A 23,162-nucleotide genomic window follows, 5' to 3' on the forward strand; every position below is an offset into this window, starting at 1 on the left:
GGCACTGACTTCTCAAATTGCTCCAGTATTTTTGGTCAAGGGAGTCCCTGATATTCTTTTGAACCCAGCCTCACTCCCCTCACTGTTTTATCCCTTCCTCTAACTACTTCACTTACATTCATCTCCAGGTAAACATCATACTGTGACTTTTGCTTTAATTTTTGGAGGAATTTACAGTAACTGGAACTATTGCTTTGCTATTTTATTATGCAACACTTTATATTTTTCTGTAAGACATTAGAAGCCTATAATCTGTAACGCTAACTCAGCTCATTGTATTCTTTCACCAGTGTGAAAGTGCTTTCAATATTTACAGCATGGTGACAGATCCATGTGCCTCTCAAGGCAGATAGCAAGCAGACACATTTAATGATAACTTCTTACCTCTATTGCTCGAATTACTTTAGAAAGTTCCTTAATAAGATGTCCAGGTCTAACATTGTCTGGAATTTCAAAGGCATGTTCAGATACAAGCTGTATTTGGAGTAATAAAGATAAGAAAACCAAAGTCACTTAAAATTTAAAAACCAACTTATTTCATAAAGTTCTCTATATTTTAAAGACCTGCTGATAATGTTAAGACATTCTCAAGAGTTTATGTACTTGGTAGATGGTCACCTAAGAAGATCCACATATCAAATAAAATCCTCTTTTTTGTCTCACAGTGAATCTTATTTTATAATGCATTCTACACCCTCAAATCCCACTGTGATCCTAAGTACAACTTTTTTTTTTTTTTTTTTTTTTTGTGGTTTTTCGAGACAGGGTTTCTCTGTGGTTTTTGGAGCCTGTCCTGGAACTAGCTCTTGTAGACCAGGCTGGTCTTGAACTCACAGAGATCTGCCTGCCTCTGCCTCCCGAGTGCTGGGATTAAAGGCGTGCGCCACCACCGTCCGGCTTCTAAGTACAACTATTAATAAAGAAATTAAGCCTAACATTTAATTCAAAATGCATAAGGATTTTTGTAGAGAACATTGGCATTAAGTAATCCCCGTTTTTCATGGAAAGTATACTTTGAATAAATTTGAGTTAAAAGTTTAATAGTCAAAAGCAAATGAAAAAAATACTATTAACAGGAACAAGAAATAAATTAGTAAGTGAACATATCTACTAACTACAAAATAGTACCATTATTTTTATGTCTATTTACAAATTATTTCTCTCCGTATCTAAGGACATTTGATTTTTAGACACAAACTAGTTTCATTTTTGCTTTATTACTGAATTGTTTTTAGTATAACTTGCAGAAATTAGTTAGCAACAATAACGTGCAATAGTGTTAATTCTATATTCTGATACTGTTAAGTGCACTTGGTAAGCACGAACTCACCCTCATTATCAGGGTGACATGGATACTTCAAGCTGGATATTCCTCATCTGAGATACTTAGGATTAGTCATGTTTTAGATTTGGGGGAACTTCAGATTTCAGATTGGAGATGCTCAACCTTTTACAGGTTATGATGAGTATTGCCATCATAACTGAGACACTGACCTTATGTAATATATCCACAATGAAACAGCTTACTACTAGCAGAGATGAGATTTGATTCTGAATATCTGACTCCAGAACCCAAAATTTTAACCAGTATACTGAACTGCCTCTTATCTTTGAACAAAATTACTAAAAATGTAGAAATGTTTTGAAACACACTTTACTTACACTGCCTAATAATACTTGTAATAAAAACTAACTATGTACAGAAATCATGTAAGATGTTTTTAGGATCAATTCTAATCTAGGGCTATTAAAACCAAAATCCAAAGCAAGATACAGGGATTTTATTTTCAAAACGTTCTCAAGGCAATGCTAACACACATCTGAAGCACCCATCCAAAGCCTCTACCAGGAGACAAAGGGGCAAAGGCACACAATTTCTACAGTTTACAGTCAATCATGCTACACAGCTGTTAACTTGCTTATGCTTTTCCTCCTCACACACATGATAAAATCTGACAGTGGAAGGCATGTTTTTAACTTTCCTTTATGTTTCTATGTCACCTTGCCCTAATGGATTTGTAGCACTAATCCTAAATTAAAATCCTAAAATGAAATTTCCTGGAGTATAGGCTAGTACTTATTGTTTCCCAGTATTTCCTTTTAAAAATGTATATTATTATTATTATTATTATTATTATTATTATTATTATTATTATTATTATTATTTTATGCTACAGAAGCAAAAGGGAAGTAAAAGTAAACATTTAATTCCAAATGCAGATTTGGATGAACTCTCAGAAAAAGCCTGGGATAACTGAAAACTATTCTTGCCCCTTCCTTTCTTTCATTGTTTTATAAACCTACTAGTGGCAAAGAACAGGACTTTTTATCCTAGCCTCACAAGTTCTTACTGTGCAACAATCCTTTTCTACACCATGGATATGAATATGTCAGCTAATAAAAAGCTGACGGGTCAGTAATTGGGCAGGAAGTTAGGCAGGAAAGTCAAACTGAGAAAGATGGGAAGAAGAAGGGCAGTCAGGAGAGACGCCAGCTAGCCGCTGAGCAAGCAGGACATGTAAAAGTGAGGTAACAAACCATGATAACCCTAACCATGAGTCACGTGGCAAAGCACAGATAGAAATATGGGTTAACTTTAAATGTAACAGTTAGTTAGCCTGAGCTATCAGCCAAACATTTATGATTCATATTCAGCCTCTGAGTCAGTTATTTGGGACTGGGTGGTCAGGACAGGAAACTTCCATCTCCAAGTTCTCTTGGGAAAGTTACTTAAATGGGGACACCGCAGCACCCAGACCCCACACAGCAACTCTAAAAGACTAAATGAGGTCACACATGTAAAGACAAAGCACAGTGCTTGACATGCTAAGAGCTCAACAAGGCTTGTTACTCTATCAGCCTGCTTGTTTCTTAGACTCATAAATATACTTGTATTTTGCTTTTTTCAAAAATAAAGAAAACCAAAGCTCTTTATTCTCTAACCAGAATCAATACATCTGTGTATAGTATGACAGAGAGTACAAACTGTATATAAAATACAATTTCATTCCTTTTACAACTAGCATGTGAATGCTGCCCATAATAAAAGGACCATTTTCATGACTTGCCACAAAAAAAAACAAAAAAACAATCAACCAACAAACAAACAAACCCAGCAAAAACAACTTACTTCTTTTTTCATCCATACTTTTAAAGCAGTATGCAGTGCTTTCACTCCCTGTACTAAGTAGGTTTGAGGCTGGAACCCATCTTCTTTCAGTTCTGTTGGGATGAAGTAAGGGAGGGAAGGAAATGTCCTAAAGTTTATAAAAGGATATTTCGAGTATCAAACTTAACAGTACCCAAAACAGGACAGGAAATAATCAATTCAAAAGGCAAGAAAGAAAAAGAAATTGAACTACATTAAATGTAATGACACTAAATGCTTTTTTAAACAAATAAAAATACAGAAAAGTTTAAAATAAAACAGTATGAAAACGATGTTAAGTTTTGAAAATAAAGTTGAGATAGCTGTAGTAATATGTCATCATTAATAAAGCATCATTTCAACACATTCAAAAACTCAATTCACTAGGAAAACATTTAAAATTTCAAGCCTGAAATATAAAAAAATATAAAAAAAGAAAAAACAACAAAATACAATAAGCAATTTCACAATTACAGTGGGATATTTCTAACAAAAATAGTAAACATAGAGTAGACTGAAAAAATAGTCAGATAATTCAATTCAAACAATATAAAATTTGGTTCAATAGTCATAAATAGGATACTGCACCTAGAAATTGCAAAGTGCCCATTTTTTTCAGACATATTCATTACATTTACAAAAATCATCTGCACTGCAGGGACCATAACGAGGCCTCAACAAATCCCAATGATCTTAATCATTTAGATGCTCAAAAGTGCAATTAAGCTAGAAATCAACACCATAGATAACAGCAACAGGTAACAAATGATTAGGAATTTTAAATTACAGGTGCTAAGAAACATATAAACTAAAAGATTTTTTAAAAATCATTGGGGCCAGAGAGATAGCCTAGCAGTTAAGCGCACTTGTTACTCTTACAGGACTGGGGTTCAATTCTCAGTACCACATCAGATGACTCAGAACTACCTCTAACTCCAGCAACAAGGGATCTAATGCCCTTTTCTGGCTTCTGAAGACACATGTGTGCATATACACACATTCAGACATAAAGACACACATGTATGGCAGACCCACACCCTTCCCACACCAAAATAAGTAGATAAAACATAATTTTAAAGGCCATAGGATAGTATCAGTTTGAAATTATATGAAATTTACAAATAGAAAATATTACTGCCATTCAAAACATGGGTGATGAAACTAAAGAAAAGGATTATTGCAGAAGTGAAGACAGTAGTTAACTACAGAAGAGGAGGCAGATGGAACTTAATTATACTGTAGGGGTGGTGCCAAGATTTTCTTGGATGAATGCCTATGATGATGGCCAACATATATACATCTATGTACCTAGTTTAAAGAAGGCTGTTACTCAGGTAATTGCTACTCAAGTTAAAAAAAAAAACAACTTAATTGATGCTTTGAAAATGCCTGCTTAGCTGGACAGTGGTGGCTCATGCCTTTAATCCCAGCACTTGGGAGACAGAGTCAGACAGATCTCTCTGAATTTAAGGACAGTCTGGTTTATAGAGCTAATTCCAGGACAGTTACAGTGACACAGAGAAATCCTGCATCAAAAATCAAAACAATCAAACAAACAAAAAAAATCCTGTTTCAGGACTGAGACTGTAGCTTAGTGGTAGAACATTTGCCTCGTACACAAGGTCCTGGGTTTGTCCCTACTACTACTATTAGGCTGAGCCATATGGAGTTGCCATTGCCAGTATTTGACCATATTGAAATATGGAGACAACTTTACATGACTCCACCATGGGAATAATATTATAAAATAGTATGCTATATTTATAAAAGCACTAAAATGCAAAGTACCTAGGAATAAATCTATCAAGATATGCAGGTGCAAAGTTTACAAAACTTCAAAAGACATTAAAGAAGACAAGACTCAGACTCTCCATGATCATTCTTCAGCAAACTCAGTGGTGACCAGGTGTGGTGATACATGCTTTTAATTCCAGCACTGGGAAGGCAGAGTCAAGCTAATCTCTTGAGTTTGAGCCAGCCTAATCTACATAGTGAGTTCTGGGTCAGACTCACCCTGTCTAAAAAAGTAAGAAAAGGGAAAGAAAAAAAAAACTCAATAATGAATGTCATAGACCTCAGTATTTCTGAACCTTTTTTTACATGAGGTGATAAAATACTAGTTATTTCTAAGAGTAAATTGGTGCTACAATTTAATGAGCAACAATATTTCATATTTCAGATAAACTTCTATTTTGTTCTAAAAGGCTTCTAGGCTTCTGAGTAGAAAGGAAGTGTGGGGATGGGAGAAGACAGAAACAGAATGAATATGAAGTAGTAGAGCTTCATCTAGCTAACCAGATGATATAAACTTTATGTCTTTGAGTCAGAGTTAGAGAAAAGAGGCAAGAAAAAGAACTACCAACCAAATGTAGAACTTTAGATTTATTAACTGGAGAGTTCAGGAATTAAATTTTATTTCTAAAACAAAGACACTTACAGCTACTTTTACAAGTGTATAATACATGTTCCTGCTGTTCTAGACTTGAACTCGGAGACTATGTTCAAGGGAAAAATCAACAACAACAACAATCTGGTCACTGAGAAATGGGCGCAATTCACAGCCATCCCTTTAGCCAAGAATAATACTCAATAAAGTCAGAGATTCACACTAAAGACTCACTTCTAGAGCACAGGTTGTTCCTGTATGGTCTTCCTCATCTGAGGGACCCTAACCTTTTATACACATACTGCTAAAACTGCCACAGCCTCTCTCCTGACACAAGGACTCACTGTTCTCACCTTTCCATTTGAAGTAAGGTGGTGTCTTTATAATGGTTTCATTCTTTTTCATCATTTTGTATGTGTGCAAGCTGAGAGGACAAACACAGACTTGGTTCCCTCCTTTCAACTCCTATGTGATTCAGTGTTCAAATTTAGGTGGTCAAGCTTAAAGCAAGCACCTTAACACTGAGCTATCTTGCTGCCCCCCCCCTTTTTTTAAACTTTGGAAGGAAATGACCCCAGACTTTTACTGCACATGTGTGTGTGTGTACACATACACTATACTACAAATTACCTTTAGTTTGTTATTTTTAATTCCAACTTTTCTTCTTATATAACTTAAATATATAAAGAAATAAATGTCTAGATTTTAGACCACTGTACATCTATCTGAGAGTTAACTGTAACAATATTATCATTTGGGACTAGAGATGGTAAAACAGTTTAATAGCACTTGCTGTTGTTGCAGAGGACCCAGATTTATTTCCTATTACCCACAGGGAGGCTGTGGTGGTGTGAATGAAAGTGACTCCCATAGGCTGCTGATAGGGAGTGATACTATTAAGAGGTGTGGCCTTGTTGGAGGAAGTGTACCTTTGGGGGTGGACTTGAAGGTTTCAGAAGCAAGCCAGGCTCAGGGTCTCTCTGTTCCTACTACCTATAGATCGAGAACTTTCAGCTACCTTTCCAGCCCCATGTCTGTCTGTATGCCTTCATGCTTCCCACCATAACAATAATAGACTAAATCTCTAAACTGTAAACCAGCCCCAATTTAATGTTTGTTGTCCTCATAAGAGTTGCTGGTGGTCATGATGTCTCTTCACAGCAGTAGAAACCCTAAGATAGTGGCCCATAACTACCTGTAACTCCTGTAAGTTCTGAGCAATCTCATGTCCCCTTCTCTTACCAGGTGCACACATACATAGAGACAAACACTCATATACATAAAATTTAAAAAAGATATTTAAAGAGTATCACTACATAACCTCAGCTGGCCTAGGACTCATTATGTACACCAGGCTGACTTCAACTAAGAGATGTCTGCCTACCTCTGCCTTGTGAGTACTGAGGTTAAAGGCATGTATCACCATGCCCATCCCACACCACTCTAAATTTTTAAGCAAGTATTTCAGAACAAGTGTTAGGTAGTAGTCTGTGACACAAGCTACATTTTTGAGAATAAGACAGAGTGTGTGTGTGTGCAGGCCATTCTCTCTTATTAAATGAAATGACTGTTTTTCAGTATTTGGGTACCTGATTTCTAAGAATAAGGAGGGAATCGCTATAGACCAGATACTCTAACTCAGTGGTTCTCAACCTCAGGATCATGATTCCCTTTGGGGTCACAATACTCGATATCTACATTATGAGTCATAACAGCAAAATTACAGTTATGAAGTAGCAATGAAATAATTTTATGGTTGGGGGTCTCCACAGCATGAGGAACTAACTGTATTAAAGGGTCATAGTAGGTTGAGAACCACTGCTCTAACTGCTAAAAATATTCTTAGCAGGGGAAAGAAATACATACTTTTTTAAAGAGGGGAAGCCAGACTGGAGGGATGGCTCAAAAGTTAAGAGCATCTACTGTTCTTGAAGAGGACCTGAGTTCCCAGCACTGTGCTCACAAGGACAACTCCCAACATACATTCACATAATTAAAAATAAAATAATTTTAAAAGTGAGGGTGACGGGGCTGAAGAGATGGTTCAGAGGTTAAGAGCACTGGCTGCTCTTCCAGAGGTCCTGAGTTCAATTCCCAGCAACCACATGGTTGCTCACATCACTTGTAATGAGATCTGGTGCCCTCTTCTGGTGTGCAGGTGTACATGCAGTAAAACACTGTATACATAATAAATAAATAAATCTTTAAAAAAAAAAGTGAGGGTGAAATCTAGCAAAGGGTCCTTGAAGGAATTTGCAAACGCAAATCTTATCACACAACAGAGTGTACAAATTACCTTTCAGGGTTTCCAGCAAACTTTTGGCTACAAACCAGCATATGGCTTCAAAGAAAGGGAATTTGAAAAGATCTGGTGTTTTTAGTCTTTTCTCCATCTCATAACACCTAAATGAATAAAATTTGAAGAACAGTTAATATTAATATTAGCATTTCGAAGTTAAATAAAGGTACTCAACTGAAAATAAACAGGCCATGATAAATATGTTTCCTTAACAACACTACCTTTTGATAACACTGAACTGTGATCTTATGCAAGTTCTGGTCCTGACCTTAATAAATTTGCTAGTCTACTTAAGAATTACATTGGGTACTGTAAAAGAACACTTCTTGGGATTTGTAACCTAATTTTAACAAAAAAGGATCTTATGAGGGTTCCACTAATAAAATAGTAGATTTAAGGATCAGTTCCATATGTTGAACAACACTACCAACACCCATGAATGTTCTCTTTAGGCTCTACAGAGCATTCCAGATTAATACTTGACACCAGTCAAGGTATAAAGAGAGGGACCACAGTTTGCACAATATTGGTCTTCTGTCAGAGTCCTAACAACACATGTAGAAGAGGCCATCTCTTTTCCAGAAAAAGCTAAGGTACAGAAAGATTAAAACTTATATCTGGCAGGCACACAACCTCCCATAGCCCTATGGTCTGTAAGAATCACCACCTCCTTTTCTATTATTATAATTATAATTATTATAATTTTGGATTTTTCAAGACAGGGTTTCTCCGTAGCTTTTGGTTTCTGTTCTGGAACTAGTTCTTGTAGACCAGGCTGGCCTCGAACTCACAGAGATCCGCCTGACCACCTCCTTTTCTAACTGCAAGGACAAAGCATCCAGGGCTCCCATGCACACGCAGAGTTACAAAAGTCACCACATTTGGGGGAATACCAATGATACTCGGCCTCCCAAAAGGCATTTCCCTTTTCTCAGTCCTCATGCAGGGTCCATCAGGAAGCAGACCTGTGATGTGACTGACCCTAATCCTTTCTAGGTACAGTAAAGGAACAAAGCTGGCAAAGGTCAGATATCATCAAAAGGGGAAGAACTGCCCTACAACAAAATTCAAAAGCATTCTGATAGCAATCCTGACTCAAGGATTTTTCCAGCCCCAAAGGTTATACCCGAATCTAATTAATTTAACTCATATTCACGTTTACAGACTAAAAAAGGCATAAACATTTTATAAAAATTTGGTATGCAGGAGGTATCATCAGATTAAACAAGTTATCTATTTTACTTTAGATTTGAAAAGATCCTCCAAATAATCTTTTAAAAATATTTTTTGTTAAAAAAGTTCCCATTCCTAGCCAGGTAGCACATACCTTGAATCCCAGCTCTCAAGAGGCAATGGCAGGCGGATCTCTGAGTTTGAGGTTAGCCTGGTCTACAGGATGAGTTCCAGGACCAGCCAGAGCTGTTACACAGAGAAACTCTGTCTCCCAAAAAACAAACAAACAAATACCCAATCCTAATCATTCATTCCTCAAGGCCTATCTTCAAAGGATCTAAAAAACAAAATGTAGTTTTTTATAGGAAACAAGCAAAAATGCAAAAATGTTACAACTAAGAACAAAAGATCCTTTCAATATTAGTGACACACAAACCTGAGCTGCATGCCAATGTTGAGATTGTGTAGAAAGTTACCCCCAAAAGCCATACAGTCCTGAGAAGTGAGCACAGCATGAATCCACCCTGAAACACACAAATCAATGATGGTTCAGTTTCTAAACTAAACAGATGTTATTCTACCTGTGAAGTAAGTAACGTATAATACCAATATCAACTTCACTAAAGAAGTTATGCTATTACAATTGATTGACTCATCCACTTGAGTATTTATTTAAAGGGTATCATACGCTAAAGCTTTTTGATGAGCCTGAGGGGGTAAAGTGAGGGTTTGGGATAGTGACCACCAATACTTCTTTTGTTTTATTTTGTTTTAAAATAAACACCTTTCAATGAAAAATTTTATTCTGAGAGCAGTCAAATCTGGTTTGAATTAGGAAATAACGTTTTCCATTAATGAATATAAGACTGGGTGAAGCCAGGTAGTGGTGGTGCATACCTTTAATCCCAGCACTCTGGAGGCAGAGCTAGGCAGAGTTCGAGGTCATTCTGGTCTACAAAGTGAGTTCCAGGACAACTAAGGCTGTTACACAGAGAAACCCTATTTGGGGGTAGGGGGGAAGATTGGTTGAAGAATCTGCTTCCCTGGTGTCACCATGAAGGAAGTCCCCTGGAAGGAATACGGGAATACTCAGGGAAAGATTGGGAACACAATGTGACACCCTGCTCCAGCAGAAGAAAAGGCAGATCACCCACATTTAAATGGGTGGAAATTGGGCCTATGAACATTAAATGCTGCTGATTAAATGTTTTATTTCCATTACAGTGTTTGCAAAACGAGAGACAGTTATAACAGAGGATGTCTAACTTTTTAAATGTTAGCAGACTGAATGAAAAGCCATAAAAATATAAATTCTGCTGGGCATTCATATAGGTAACAAAGCATGTTCAATAAAAACCACGACTAGAAACTAAAACTCCATTATTTAAACAATGTACTTATACATGGTTTTATAACCATTTCCATTTAGTGTACTACTGTGCATATTAAAGAAAACTAGAGCAAAGTTTGTTTAGAAAGTTGCTAATCATCTTGGGGAAATCCCATTGCTTAGAGCAGTCCCGATGCAGTCTTCAACCTAGCACCATCAGCAAGCAACCTGTTAGAGATGCAAATTCTCATGCCCATCCTGCATCTACTGAATGAGAGCCTGAAGAGAGAGGCCCAGAAGCCTGTAGTTTACTAAGCCCCCCTGGTCATCCCCATGCTCCATGAAGCTGGTCAGGCCCCAAATTACACCAATGCTGATGAATTTCAGCTGTCCCTGGCTCACACGTACTGATCTGCAGACTCATGACTCTTAACACTGCACATAGAAAAACCGCATTTCTTCATTACACACTCCAGTAGGTCACTAACTTAACTTTATAAAAAGTTTAATCTATGAATTTTAATTTGATTTTTAAAAGGATACAACAGAAATATTATACTAAATAGCAATAGAAGAGTTAAAGGCAGCCTTTCAAAAGTCAGACATAAATCTTAATACTTCTAGATAATGATTCATTAATTTACTCAAGCTTAATTATTCTACATCAGAGGCAAAGCAGAAAAGTAGAACATGTAATAACAGCTCTGTAAATTGTATAACCATCAGGTCACCCAAGCCCAGAGAGGATAGCCTGCATATTCATTTACACTGCCAACCAATGTATTAATACTTATGCTTGAGATATACAGTACAGAGAAGTTTGGTAGTCCTCAAAGAATTAAGTATCGTTAAGTAATGCAACACAGCAATTCTATTTGGTACATACTCCAAAGAAATCAAATGAAAACATGCCTCTACATAAAAGTTTGTACAACTGTTCAAAACAGCACTATTCATAAAGTCACAAAGTGGAAAGGACCCAAATGTCCATCAACTAATGAATGGGTAAGCAAACTATTGTATATCCTGCAAAGGAGCATTGTTAGGTGAAAAAGATTCCGCACTCAGGTGTGCTGTGGTGTAGATAAGTCAAGTGAATGTGGAATGTAAAAGAAATTACTCACAGCTGGGGATGATAGCACATGCCTACAATCTCATCACTTAGGAGGCAAGTTTTAGCTACACAGTGACTTACAGGCCAGCCTGGGCTATGAGATCCTGCCTTTATCAAAAACCCAAACAAACAAACAGAAGGGAAGAGAGAAAAATACACAGAGGGAAGTGGCTAGACACAAAAGGAAACATATTAAGTGTCAAAATAGGCAAATGCATAGAAAGCATATTAGTTGCTGCCAATGGGTCAAGGAAGTGGGATGGCAGTGTCTGCTAAAAGGTATGGCGTTTCTTTTGGACATAATGGAATGACTCTCCACTTAGATGGCAGTGATGGTTGTGTGATCATACTAATCTATTAAAAATCATGAACTTGTACCATTTAATAGGATGGTGATCAAGTCCTCTAAGGAACAATTGAGTCCTTAGTCCTCCTTAGGTAAGGCCCTCAAGGCTGTTTTATTTAACACATATGTTAAAGTCAAAGTTGGTTCTAATTACAAATTGACTCCAAGTGACTCACTATCAACTAACCTAGACCAGCAGGTTCTTCAGTGACAGGGTCCTAAATTGGAGGTGGCCAGGAAATGAGAAGGTAAAGAAAACAGAAAAGGTGAGGTTAGGAGATCTTGTACAAGCTATGTCTTATGCTAAGCAAGCTTATTAAAAAGTACAGCAAGTCACCAGAAACTATCACACAGCAGAAAAAAGTCAATGGAAAGGTAATCAAACAATATTGCAAAAGGTTATCTCAAGAGCTTTATAGACAAGAATTGGGTTCTCAGGATCTGAACCAGCTACCCAAAAGTCTAAGTCCCAGGCTACTACTGGCTCTGTCAAGCATGTTCCTGGTTTTAGAGAAGGGACTGTTCTCCATACATTAGGGCCTCAGGGAAAGCCTCCCAAGACCCTAGCCCCAGGCAATTACTGGCTCTGTCAAGCATGTTCCTGGTTTTATTTTATTTTAAATGTTTATTTACTTAGCCTGCATGCCTGCACACACACCAGCAGAGGGCACCAGATCTCATTATAAATGGTTATGAGCTACCATGTGGTTGTTGGAAACTGAACTCAGGACCTCTGGAAGAGCAGCCAGTGCTCTTAACCTCTGAGTCATCTCTCCAGCTCCTATTTTTTCTTTATTTATGTATTTATGCATTTATTTATTTATTTGTTTTTGGTTTTTTTGAGACAGGGTTTCTCTGTGGCTTTGGTGCCTATCCTGGAACTAGCTCTTGTAGACCAGGCTGGCCTCCAACTCACAGAGATCCGCCTGCCTCTGCCTCTGGGATTAAAGGCGTGCGCCACCACTACCCAGCATGGTTCCTGGTTTTAGACAAGGAACTGTGTTCATTTTCCATTCATCAAGGCCTCAGGGAAAGCCTTGCATCAACTGTGAAGTAGGGATGAGATAAACCCTTACCTGTAGGAACAAATAAGGTATGTCCCTGCTTTACCACACATCTGTAGCATTTATCTACTTTATCTCCAAAGAACACCTCACTCTGGGTCACAGATGAGCTCCACGATTCGTAGAGTGCCAAATTTTCATTAGTTGGCTTTATCAAATAAAAAATCTTCTCACCCTAGAAGGAAGTAACCATACTACTTTGAAAAAGAAAACCCATTCTCAGCATGGCCTACATTGGTACAATTTCCCAATAAAAGCATCTAAACAAAATATATGAGATTTTGTTTAGGTTGAAAAATGTCACATATTTGATCAATCCTCTAATTAGCAAGTTCACAGGCACTAAAACTTCTCCTATCTCCAACCGACAGAGTCAATAAAAGTCCTATCAAAAAGAGTACTGCAAGAGAGAAGATAAAGAAGCACAAACAGAAGTAAATTATGTTAGCAGGCTCTCTGGGTCATAGCATAATCATCTCTCAAACTTCATGTTTAGAACCATAAAGATCTTATGGGTAACTGATAGGTAGGTTTTTATTGAATTAAAAACTTGTAAATAAACTTCCTTTAGTGAACTTTTGGCATCTTCAGAGAACAAGAACATATCTCAAGGACAGCATCAACTCTAGTCCTGAGAACTGCATTGGCGCAGGAATCTAAATCAGAACAGGTTCTTGGCCAAGCAACATGTATTTCAATGGTGACGGAATATTTTTTTTAATATTCTTAAATTATGTTATGTCTCCAGTGTAGGAGTTATTAGCTACATGTAATATAACTAGTATGAATGAACTCAATTTTTATTTAGACTAAATTTTAATTATTTAAATCTAGCCACATAAGGCTAATGTTTATTAGGCAATGCAGTTCTAAATAAAGTAGAACAAATAAAAACTCTAAGTTTATTTTATAGAAATTTGTGATTTATACAACTTATCTTCTCATTTTCATCTTAAGGCCAGAAGCAATTATCACTATAATTTTGCTCCTTCTTAGTCATTTGGTTCAGAAATTAATGTGAATTAACTAAGAAGAGGAAAACAAAAAGAGACAAAAGGCTAACAGAAATCAACCTAAAATATAGAAGTAAAGAAGGAATCTAAAATTAAACCTGAAATTAAAAAAAAGGAAAAGAAAAAAGAAAGCACCAAGGCATAAAATGTTTAAGCAGCAGAAAAATATTTAAATGTTTACAAATGTTACACAGAACAAATGAATGTCCTACCAGAAAAATAAGTTATGCTTTCATTAATAAAAAAGAAAGACCCTATTCTTACCCAGAGGACATGGTACCAGACAGAAGTCCCACCAAAGTCAATGTGGAAATCTGTATAGCTATCTTGAACTCCCATTAAGCAGTATTTCTGGACAAAGGGCTTAGGGAAGACTGAATCATCTGGCCAGTAATTTTCCACCCAGGAAAGTTTTCTGGCTATATCAGGGACCTCCACCAATTCAGACATCCTTAAAAAAGAAAAAAAAAATATATATATATTTATATATATGTATATGTATACACACATACCAATGTAATACAAATTAAAGACTTCTTAAAACTGTTCTTCCCATGCCAAACCAAACAAAGCAATGAAATGGATTAATAATACTTACACATTCAAAATACATTTTATGTCATTATTATCACTATTACTATTATTATTATCATTGACACATGGTCTCACTGTAACTCACACTGCTTCCAATGGATAGCTATAAAAGTCACAATTGTTTATTAAAATAAACATCATCATCAAACTACACTTAGCTAAAATTGAGACTGCTAAGGCAAACTGTCCAGAGATACTCACTTTGTATCTGAAAATTCAAGGCTGATCACATTTAACACTTTTGGCCTGTTAGGATTCATGAAGTATTGAACATAGTTGTGAAGTGTCATTTTGCTGTCTGCCTGCCTTGCCACATCAATGACATCTATTACTTTGTCACCACCTGCAGAGAAAAATTACAGTCTTATTGTTAACCTTTAAAGTTGCATAAGTAGATACTCTAAACAAAAATACTAAAATTCATATTTGTTTATTTTGATAACTAAGCCAACTATAAAACTGCATAGAAGGGGGGCTGGAGAGATGGCTCAGTGGTTAAAAGCATTGCCTGCTCTTCCAAAGGTCCTGAGTTTAATTCCCGGCAACCAAATGATGGTTCACAGCCATCTGTAATGAGTCTGGTGCCCTCTTCTGGCCTGCAGACATACACACAGACAGAATATTGTATGCATAATAAATATTAAAAAAAACTGCATAAAATTAACATCAATTGTAAAAACATACAATTTACTAATAAGCCTTTTAGTGTTAATGATTTCTTGTGGGTAGCTCATAATAAAAAAAAATACATTAAATTGGGATATGAAAATTGTTCAGTTTCCTGGGTTTCAATTTCTTTATACTGGGAATAGTAAAAACCCAGAGACTGATACTGAGGTTCAAGCTGAAGATCAGATAAGCAAACCAGCCAACCACTGGCTCTTACCTCTACCTAAGACTGAAATGGGCGATCCTGCCTACAGGAATCCTCAGACCTGTCTCCTCCTGTCTTATATTCCTCTCTAATGCTAGGACTAAAGGCAGGTACCACCACCACCTGGTGTTTATGGCTAACTAGTGTGGCTGCTGGGATTAAAGGTGTGCACCACCACTGCCTGGCCTGTATGGCTGACTAGCATGGCTGCTTTGCATTTTGATCTTCAGGCAAGCTTTATTTATTAAAACACAAATAACATACTACTATATTCCTCATGCATAAAAGAGAAGATTGGCTCTTCCCTTTAATTTCTATAATGCTTAAGAGTCTAAATCTGTTGCTTTAAAAAAAAAAGGAAGGCACTGAGGAATTATTAAACATGTCATCAGAACAAATAATTTTTGTTCCATTAGTAGTGTCTTCTAATATTCACCTTGAAGAACAGTGATCATCAAGCAAAAGCCAATTCATGTTAGTGCAGTCTGAGTGCTCACGTTCTAGGTTGTAATTACCTTGCGGTTTTCTCTGTAAAACCACAAGGTAAAGCTTGCAGACCTCTGCAGCACCACCCCCTTTACAATGGATTAACAGAATGAGTTAGGATTCAAAATATGGCAACAGCTACCAATCTGAAATAGAAAATTTTAGTGTTCCACTCTTATGCCAATGTAACGTCATATAGGCTAAATAATATTGCTCGATTTCTTTATCTTTATATAAAACATAATATTTCTACTACTGTTATTTTAACTGAAGAGCTTTGCAGTACTAAAAGTTAGTAGATAAAGCAGTTTGAACAACTTTTTCTGTAACTGTTACACTATTTACTTTAAAGGCAATTAGGTTTAAGTTAAATCTAAGTCTTACTCCCTAGTTTATCATATTTAAATTTAGATGAGTGTTTAAGTCAGAGCATTTAACTGGACTTTTCTGAATGCAACAATTAAAAATGAATAAAGAGACAAGTTCTTTAATATGACATGCCAAGGTAATAATGTATAGTAGTGGATACATAATTTTGAGACAAGGTAGATTTGGGTTCTGATTCTCAAATAACACCTATCTTTTGTTAGCAAATGGCAAATACATATTGCTAGTTTTATCTATAAACTTTATAATGAGAATAAATGAAAGGAATGAAAATGACAATCTGGCAATCGGTAATTTTTGCCTTAATTCTTACTTTCTTAGGTCTCAAAATCACACCAGTCCAGACATCATTAAATGGCAATACTGGCCAAGTCATTAACATAAATACATGTTTGAACTGAATGTTCTCTTTACAGTTTCTCCTCTAAGAGACAGGAGGTCAAGAAGCAGGATCCAGAAGACTAGGCTCAGACTGATCCCTCATTCTGCAGATGCTAGAACCTATCCAGTTTCTCATGTCTTCTCAGAATCTGTGGCAGCCCTTCAGTAATGACTTTACCTACACAAATATCAAATTTAATAACTAAGAGACTGGTAGGATAAGCTGATAAAATAAGAATAGATAAAATGTTTCATTCTTTTCTGACCATTGTTGGTCTGTGCATTCAACAAAAGCACTACTGAATTTCACTTTTCCTGACCTTTATGAAGCATCCAGCACAAAGAATTGATATATTCCATTCTATATCAATACTTTTGGGACACAATCATTTATAGTATTTCCATGTTTTTACAAGAATTTAAAGGAACCAATTTCGTACCTACATAACGTTCCACATCCATCACTGAAAAATCAGGTGAAGGGAGCCTGAGTCCAAGGTCCTCTAATCTAGGGACCATAATAGGAACATCAAATCCATGTTTCTCCAGGTATCTTTGTGTCAGCTGACTGCCATGCATCTTTACAATGATTTCATCGGCACTAAGAAAAACGTGAGAGTAAAATGTCATTTTTAATCATAAACTGTTTATAAAAGTCCTGTGGTAATGAGTCAACATGGAGAAAGAATGTGTATTTGTATCAGTGGTTCTCAACCTAATTCTCCTCTTTAAATAACTTTAGAACCCCCAAAGTAAAATTCATATTTAAATAATAAAATAATAGATCATATGGGAATGTAAAATATTGCATGCAGTACAATAGTTATGGAGTGAGGCAAATTATGTATTCATATGAAAAGGTACCCATAATATAGATTATAAAAGCAAATTTATATAATAATACCATTCATAACAAACACAATCACATTTTTTTCTTTTTTTCTTTTTTGAGACAGGGTTTCTCTATGTAACAGCCCTGGCCTCCCTGGAACTTACTTTGTAGACCAGGCCTGCCTCTGCCTCCCAAGTGCTGGGATTAAAGGTGTGTGCCACCACCACCCAGTTTAAAAAACAAAACAAAAACAAAAAAACTCACAACTCTCTCTTTTTATTTTTTTTGCTTTTCAAGGCAGGGTTCACAATCACATTTTTAAAGAATTAGACATATATACATTTATAAACATCAATGTTTTGATGTAGAAAAGCTCAAAAGACATTAAGCCTTACAGAGGGAATTATGAAAACCTACTCATTTTATTTTATATACTATGTAAATGACATCAACTATATTTAATTCAATACTTATTATTTTACTATAGTTTAAATAATAAAAAGCTTACGTAATTAAAAATAGCCCTTTAGCTGGGTGATATTGACCCTTGTCTTTAATCCTAGCACGTGGGAGACAAGCAGATCTCTGTAAGTTTGAGGCCAGCCTGGTCTACAAATTGAGTTCCCGGACAAGACACAAAAAACCCTGTTTCTGAAAGAAAAAAATAATAAAAACTAACAACCTCGATGTTAGTGATCACTCTAATGTATTCTCTCCTGTGTTTACACTGGCAGAAAAGCGCATAAATCACTAATGATTTGAGGGCTGCAAATCTCCTCTCCCTGAAAAATGTGTACCCACAGACATTAATTTGCATATTTTTTTTTTGAGAACATAAACCACCTCTGAGACCTGTAAATAGGCCCAGACTAAAAATGTAAGGCTAGGCCCCAAATAAATCAAGCATTGTTGAGTAAAAAGGAAAACAAGTAAACTTTCTCTTACAACTTGGAAACTGGTAAACGACAGCTTGAGAACAAGAATCTAATTCAGCAAACATCACGTAGAAACTGTTTCCTGTGCTTTCTATTCTCAGCCAACCTGAGGGAGGCAAATGTGGATGGTTTTTCATCCTGTTTCTGTTTAAGGACTAAAAGGTGGTGAACAGAGCAGAGAAATCTAAAGACAGGGAAAATTTCAGGGCTTTCACTTCAGTATCTGAAAATAATTCCATAATAGGCTGAACGTGATACTGTGATTTAAATTTAAATTGTGCTTCCTCTCTTTAACAAGCTAAGATCTTGTGTAAAGCCTATTAAGCATTATCTCTTTAAATAGATGTCAGGCAGTGAGTAGGAAATGACCTGAATTAGCATGATTAAATGTTTTATAATGCTTTTGATTCTCTCTTAGCCTAGACAACTCAAATATACTTGATTATTTTTCAGAATCAAAAATCTCAGTTCTGATGCAGAGGCTAAGCAATGGCCCTGCATGTTTCTGGTGGACCCAGGAAACAGGCAGTGATTTAAGAAACAGTGATTTGAGAAAAAGAGGTGCAAAATAGGGAAAGTAAGAAGAAAGAAAAAGAGAACACAACGGCTACATTATCAGAAGGAGTCAGAAATGAGAACTGCTTCAAATGAGTATATTTCAAATTCTGGGGATGAATTATATGGTGACCCAGTATGCATATACAAAACATAAGTACTGATAGTTTTACTTCTTTTATAGAAAACAGTGAAAAGCCAGTTGACACCAATAGCATGGTGGCAACTAAATTTGAAAAGACCACTTTAGGTAATCCCACTTCATTAGCCAATGCTGTTAAATCTTGTTTGAACCAGAACAAGGTTTCATACCTTGGGAAGACTCGAGACCGTAGTTCTTTAACAAAGGCCCTAGTTCCGGCTTGCACAGGTTTGGAGCCATCATCCACTTCTGTGTAGTCATGCCTGTGCCAGTTCCTCCTCTTTTTCACTGAATTTGTAGAAAGTCAGGAAAAGAAAACATTTTTTTTTTGGTAACTGGTAATGCTATATGGACTATCTAATTGCTATAGTTACCTAATAAGAAGTAACAGCTATAGGTATAAGGAAATGCTTGCGTTTTTAATGCATTCCCAGATCACAAATGAAAATTTTACAAAAGCTAATGCTGTAATTATAAATAACTAACTGTGGGTTTTTAAAAGCCTGATCATTTCATTCAAAATAATTTAAAAATTAAAGAATTAAAAGCATCAAATGAAGTCTTTACTCACATTTAAGCATTTCCAATTATGTAAAATCAGTTTATTAAAACACTGAGTCAGTCATACTACGATTAACCACATCATCCAAATTATCTCTCAGGATAAGGCATTTTATCACACACCAAAAATCCATCCAAAACCAAACCATCACTCTCTTTTATGTTAGGATTCAGTCTCCAAATACGCACATTTATACTGACACAAAGAACAGAGATCAGTTCACCAAGATGGAATTAAAGCAAGACCAGTGCTGTGATAAAACAAAAACTTCAAGGTTAGTTCAGATACTAAATTCCTATGGTTCTAAAGCTGGAGGGTGGAGGAGATTATCTTAATTAGTCCTAACAATGAAAATATTTAATTCTTAGTTCATCCATCAACTTCCTCTGCAACCTTGGGAAGATCATTTGACACCTCTGGATCCAGATTCCTCAAAGTGAGAATGAAGGAGATGGATTAGTATGATTTTGAAAGTATACCTAACAGACCCTTAACAAAGGGTAAGATGGTCAAAGGAGAAAATGGATACCTCTCTCTTATGTGTCATCATCTATGTAGCTCATCTGTGTGATAGCAATGCAAGATTTTACTGTGTTTGTGTGCATGTTCCAGAAAGACTCTGACCATGTAGCAGAGTCTAACCTGGAACTCATAATCCTCCTGTTTCTGTTTAGATTATAAATTTCAGTTTCAAAAGAATCCTTTGGAGAGATGGCTCAGCCATCTGGCCCCTCTTCTGGAGGAGGCGGGTTCAAGTCCCAGCACCCACATGGCAGTTCACAACTGTCTGTAACTCCAGTTGCAGAGGATACAACAGTATCATACAGACAGACATACATGCAAAACACCAATGTACACAAAATAAACAATAAATAAATAAAACAAATCTAAAACTGTTTCTGTTTAGATTATAAGTTTCAGTTTCAAAAGAATCCTTTTTAAAATCTAAAATTCTCAACATTCTAACTCTTTGGTACTGATGTCAGCAACTTACTTAGAAATACATTTTTTTGAATGGTAAAACTGACTGGCAGTGACATAACTATACAGAGAAATGAGGAGTAAAGTAAGTGGTGGAAGATAATAATAGTATGTGAAAACTTATAGTTACTTCCTGTAAAATTACTTTAGCTTTTACTGTATGTTTGGACATTTCCTCTTTTGTTGTTGTTGTTGTTTCTCTGTAGCTTTTAAGCCCGTCCTGGAACTAGCTCTTGTAGACCAGGCTGGCCTCCAACTCACAGAGATCCGCCTGCCTCTGCCTCCTCAGTGCTGGGATTAAAGGTGTGCACCACCACCATCCATGGACATTTTCAAAAGAAAATGCTATAGAAAAAAACAACTATGTGATTTCAAGATATTTTATTATTTTTGAGGCAAGGTTTCACGTAACCCGGACTACATGACCTTAAATTTTGATAATCCAGATACCACTTCCTGGAGTGCTGGGATTATAGGCATAGCAAGCATATAACCATACCCAGTTTTATGTAGTGCTGGGAATCAAACTTTGGACTTCATGTATGCTCTACCAAATGAGTTATGCCTTAGCCCAATTTAAAGTTATTTTAAGATCATAACACTAGGTCTCTTTGGAAAACTTGTGAATTACATTTGAATCTTCCTAAGAAATTCCACTAATGTATCCCTTGTGTATTATTTTTTTCTCATTTGAAACTATTCATACAGTAGCTAGAGAGATGGCTCAGCCAATAAGAACACTTGTTGCTCTTGCAGAACACTAGAATCAAGTTCCCACCATCTAAATCAGGTGGATCTCCGATGACCTCTTCTGGCCCCCTAAGGTACCCACACAGGTGCAAACACATATACAGAAACACAAACACATAAAAATAAAAACAAACCTTTAAAACCATTCCTATAGTTCAAGGACATCCTAGTGTAGGTTTTCCTCTATTATATAGAAATAACTTATTTTATATTATTTTCTCGTTTTATGGGTATTTTCTCCGTATTAAGTAATCAGAAGCAATTTAAAAGCAGACAACAATTTTAAGGTGTAGATGTGTCATGATATAATTATTTTGATTCTTAAACACAGTGGTGGTTTGAATGAGAATGGTTCCCAGAGAAAATATCTTTGAGTACTTGGTTCCTATTTAGACTGTTTGGGAAGAATTCAAAAGTGTGGTCTTGTTGAAAGAGCTGTGCCACTGGGAGGCAAGCTTCGAAATCCCACAAGACTAATTCCCAGTGCACATGTTCTCTCTGCCTCATGGTTGTTCATCCCAATGTGAGCTCTCAGCTGTTCCTTTGCTCCACCATCATGGACTCTAACCCTTTTAAACTGTAAGGCAAACTAAATACTTTCTTCCTAAGCCGCCTTAGACATGCTGTTTCATTACATTTGCAGGAAAGTCACTAAGACAAGCGCTGCGTTTGTTCTCAGTCTTTCCCCATATGACACTGTAATTAACAACCATGAACATAAACCTGTTTCTGTGATTAACTCAAGACACATTTGCAGAAATGCTAGAAGACAAGTGTGTTGATTTGACTAAGAATGGCCTCCAGAGGATCATATATTTGAATACTTGGTCCCCAGTTGGTGGCTGTTTGGGCTGGACTAGGAGGTGTGGTTTTCTTGGAGGAGGGATGACACTGGTTTCAAGCCTCCCACCATTCCCAGTACACTATCTCTGCTTCCTGCTTAGGAATATAGACTGAGTTCAGCTGCCTTCCCAGCCACCTGCTGTCATGACTTCACTCCGCCATAGTAAATGCTAACTCTTGGAACCATAAACCTGATTAAACTCCTTCTTTTGTAAGCTGCCTTGGTCATGGAATTTTATCACAGCACAGAAAAACTTATACAAACAGCACTATTTTAAAGATATGTGTTATATATACTGCAAATACATACTGCCTCAAGAAAAGTGGGAGTAATTCACGTTTCTATCATACAGGTAGCCTAGCTCAAGGCTCTGTGGTAATAGGCATTATCATTTAAAAAGCAAAATAACAACAAAAAAGCTGTCCATTTGCGAAGTGAACTATGATGTTGCTTCCCTCCCTCTCCCCTGCCCCCAGACAGGGTCTCTCTACATCGTACTGGCTTTCCTGGAACTTACTACAGAGACCAGGCTAGTCTTGAACTCACAGATATCAACCTGCCTCTGCCTCCCAAGTGCTGGGATTAAAGACATGTGCCACCAGACCCAGTCAGATGTTCCATTTATTTATTTAAATTTTTGCAGAGCACATTAATCAGTAAAGTATACTCTCTGATGTGATAGCTATGGGTCCAAACTACAGCTCTGATGAATAACTACATAATATTTAATTAGATACTTTCTCTTATATCTCATATAACATTGTTGCACATATTGAAGGGGATAATATAGGTCAACTATTTACTCACTATAGAATCTGGTATATAATAACCTACCAAAATACTATAACTTCCTCTAATGTGCTGATCTAAAGATTAAGAGAAACATGCAACTGTCCTATTTGACCAAAAAGTTTGAAACATAAAATCATCCACTACAACAGCTGACTGAACTTTTCTTTTTTTTTT

General features: G+C 36.5%; 1 protein-coding gene across 1 annotated transcript in view; it reads right to left on the reverse strand.

Moving 5' to 3' along the window:
- Positions 1-23,162, reverse strand: part of Kdm7a (lysine demethylase 7A) — a 59,357-nt gene that overhangs the window by 10,873 nt on the left and 25,322 nt on the right. The window contains exons 3-11 of the mRNA XM_005365852.3: positions 19,230-19,347; positions 17,036-17,196; positions 14,669-14,810; positions 14,138-14,324; positions 12,873-13,035; positions 9,443-9,530; positions 7,831-7,937; positions 3,131-3,222; positions 385-474 (exon numbers count right to left, since the gene is read on the reverse strand). Coding sequence (XP_005365909.1) covers positions 385-474; positions 3,131-3,222; positions 7,831-7,937; positions 9,443-9,530; positions 12,873-13,035; positions 14,138-14,324; positions 14,669-14,810; positions 17,036-17,196; positions 19,230-19,347 — 1,148 coding nt within the window. The remainder of the gene's footprint in view (positions 1-384; positions 475-3,130; positions 3,223-7,830; positions 7,938-9,442; positions 9,531-12,872; positions 13,036-14,137; positions 14,325-14,668; positions 14,811-17,035; positions 17,197-19,229; positions 19,348-23,162) is intronic.

Source organism: Microtus ochrogaster, unplaced genomic scaffold, assembly GCF_000317375.1.
Source record: "Microtus ochrogaster isolate Prairie Vole_2 unplaced genomic scaffold, MicOch1.0 UNK4, whole genome shotgun sequence".
Classification (NCBI taxonomy): Eukaryota; Metazoa; Chordata; class Mammalia; order Rodentia; family Cricetidae; genus Microtus; species Microtus ochrogaster.